This window comes from Nematolebias whitei, chromosome 9 (genome assembly GCF_014905685.2).
Source record: "Nematolebias whitei isolate Nwh7 chromosome 9, NemWhi1, whole genome shotgun sequence".
Lineage (NCBI taxonomy): Eukaryota > Metazoa > Chordata > Actinopteri > Cyprinodontiformes > Rivulidae > Nematolebias > Nematolebias whitei.
In genome coordinates this window covers 1,547,398-1,550,835 of record NC_056506.1, presented here as the reverse complement: position 1 = coordinate 1,550,835, position 3,438 = coordinate 1,547,398, and the positions used below count along the sequence as shown (strand labels likewise).

Below are 3,438 nucleotides of genomic sequence, written 5' to 3'. Positions count from 1 at the left end.
TTTTTTTGAATGTCCAGAGGACCAGATTTAACTTTTTTAGATTTTTCTACCTGGATTATTGAGCATGCATCAGGATATTGTACAGAGGAAGTCAATCTTATTTTCTATTTCTTATATTCTCCCCAGTTTTAATGTTTTAATTTTCTAGAACTTAAACAAAACTCCAGTTTTGATGAATATCTGTTGATAATGAACCAAAACTACAGAAACAGTGAGTATGCTTGTTAGCAAAATATTCCTGTCATCAGATCTCAGTCAGCTTCATTGCAGCTGAACACCGTGTTACACTGAACATCACATCAGCTGGTGGACATAAATACAGTACAGTAATAATATATTCACAAAGTACTAACAATAATATGTTCATCTTACTGTGAAAAGTTATCCCCCGAGACCGGACATCAACAGTCCGTCGATTAGAACAGAAAGAAGCTGCGAAGTGCTGAGACATCTTCTGCTTTAACCAAATAAGGACGACCGCTCCAAGATGGCAGCCGAAATTCCTGCGCCTCAGCAGCCGATGAGGGATCTAGTGTTTATATGATATTTGTGGCTATGTAGCATTCTGCTATGGTTGACTTGGTCACATGACATCAGTGAGGGATTATGGGTAAAATTTATTTTAATTGTTTTTCATTTTGTCTAGCTGTTTAACATGTTCTTTTAGTTATTAGTACAGGGGTCTGCAACCTTTATGATCAAAAGAGCTATTTTTGCACCTTCATTCACTAAATTAAATGTATCCAGAGCCGCAACAACCTGCTGCAACTGTGATTAGCAAGTGGTGGCCCGTGGACCGCTTTAGATTTGTTGGAGGGTTTTTTTTTCCAATAAGGGCCACATATTATAAAACTAAAAATATCTAATTAATTTTAAAATTTATTGATATTTTTACAATTTAAAACAAAAGAAAAGATCAGATTCTTGTAAAGAAGGGAAAAAAAAGAATAAATTGTATTTTTTTTACCAATTTTTATTTATTTAAACAAACTATGAAATATGCAGACCTATTGCTGGTGAAGATTCTCAGACTTATTTAATTTTTTTAATTGCTGAAAAAATAAGTATAGAAATAAAGTATAAAGTTAAAGTGAGTATTTTATTCATTGTATTAGTTCTAGTAAAGGCATATTCGCATAAGAAATGACCAAAAAGCTAAAAAATTAAAATGGCTAAAACTAGCTTTGTTTTTGTTGGTAAAGCAACCAATAAAATTCAGTTTAATGTTAGTTTTGGTCAAAGCTTGAAAGAGCCGCTGCAGAGGGACCAAAAAGCCGTGTAGATGAACAGATGCTCAGATATATTCATCAATTAACACGGATTCCTCATTTTTCTGGACTGAATAAAACGTGCATTGAATTTAATGAAATGCAAACGTGAGACGTCATTTATCTTTGACCCATCAAAATGAATGCGGTCATTTATTTACAGAATCAAAGTTTAACATCGAACATTTACATTAATTTGGCAAATTATGAAAATAACAACATAAGCAATCAATCAGGAAAAATCATACGGCCATGATTTTTCCGTTGCTTCACCACAGACATTTATGAAAACTGTACAATTATGATCTTTTACCCACACGGCGGTGGATGAGCACTTTACACAGACATTTCTAAATATCTGGAAGAATTTCTACTTGAGAGAGGAGTTTAAAGATGGGAAAGAAGTTTAAAGAAGAGTAAAAGATGGGGTTTGAGGGAGTGTTGAACAGAACGGCACTCTCCGGGCTTTCTTCAGCTTCTTCCTTACAGTACACTTAGGTGGTGAAATCGACTCTTTTACCTGGAGATGTCTCAGGCGAGATTCCGTTTAACGCACCCTTTCAGCGTCTCCGTAGGATGCTGTTACTCGTCCGGAGTAGCGGCGAGATTCTGTCCGCCACAGCTCACCTCAGTGAAGATGTTATAATCCCATGAAACTCGGAAGAGCTCTGTTGTCATGTCAGGATCTTCCCGGCTCACAGAACTGAACAGAGACCCAACTCCCACAGAACTGAACTCTCACAGCCCTCACAGAACTGACAGAACTGAGTAGACCAGGAAGTACCGACATTTTAAAGAGCCCTTTTCCCGGTTCATTCGGGAGTCTCCCCATTGGCCAGAACCGACCAGACGGGGTGTGTTTTGTGACGTAAAAGGTTAGAAGGCAGCAAGAATTGTTATGGAACAGATCAGAAATGTTCTCACAGACAGAGAGAGTTTTGTTTTGGCGAGTTTAAGAAACAGGTGCCAAAACCCCCCTGTTGACGTCTGAGAGGATATAAACAGGACAGTTGTTCCAACGCATGTCTGCTTCGACTCCTGACCCTGGAACGCACACTTTGCTCATTCACAGACAGAAATCAGAAAATGCATAATTACTCTGTAACAGCTTTAACATGAGTTCTAACTTTGCATGAGAATTAAAAATCATTACACAGTTAATAAAATTGATTAGTTCACTGCAACATCTAAAATGGTTTGAACTAAGACACTTTGATTATCAACATTTGTAAAATAGTAATGATAATAAAAAGAGAGTGTTCTTTCACTTGAATTTTCAAGAAAGAAAGTCTCAGGATGGGTGAACATGTATTTCTGGATTCAAATCAACGAAATGACAGTTCCTGTCCCACAAGGTTCTTAAGGTCAAGAGTTTTGACCTTAGGCTTAGTCTTGACCTCAGATTAAGTTCACTACAGCCGCATGCAGCTCCAGAGCTGCAGGTTGCAGACCCCTGGATTAGTATGTTCTTGTTGACTTAGTTTCTGTGTTCATTAAGTGTTAGTTGTGTTAGGCTTATTAGTTCACTTCAATTCAGTTTATTTATAAAGCACCAAATCACAACAAAGTTGTCTCAGGGACTTTACAGGAACATTCACATAAAAGCCAATTAGTAAAGTTCTCTATCTAAGGAATCCAGCAGACAAGATGAATCTTGGCTTCGTTGCAGTCTCCCATCCTGAGCAAGCACAGTGTAGACAGTGGAAAGAAAAACTCCCTTTAACAGGAAGAAACCTCCAGCAGAACCAGCTCAGGACAAGAGACCATCTGCTTTGACCGGCTGGTTGAGAGGACAGGAAGGAGAGACAGACAAACACAGAGTGGTAGGTCCAGGTATAGGTCCAGGTCCAGGTATAGGTCCAGGTGTACCTGAAAGATAAAAAAACACATGTCAGGATAGAAAAAATAATTACAAATACAAAACAGGTTGAGCAGAGTAAGTAAAGACAGTAGCAGAGAGAAAATTGTGGTCAGTTCTCCAGCAGTCTAAGCCTATAGCAGCATAACTAAGGGACAGCTCAGGAAACCCAAGCCGACCCTAACTATAGGATTTATCAAAAAGGAAAGTCTTAAGACTAGTTTTAAAACTGGACAATGTGTCAGCCTCAAAGACAGAGACTGGCAGTTGGTTCCACAAGAGAGGAGCCTGATAACTGAAAGATCTGCCTCC

General features: G+C 38.2%; 1 protein-coding gene across 1 annotated transcript in view; it reads left to right on the top strand.

The window, feature by feature from the left end:
* LOC119414848 (homer protein homolog 3) overlaps positions 1-3,438 on the top strand; it is a 140,611-nt gene that overhangs the window by 114,755 nt on the left and 22,418 nt on the right. The window contains exon 15 of the mRNA XM_037681969.1: positions 1,681-1,696. Coding sequence (XP_037537897.1) covers positions 1,681-1,696 — 16 coding nt within the window. The remainder of the gene's footprint in view (positions 1-1,680; positions 1,697-3,438) is intronic.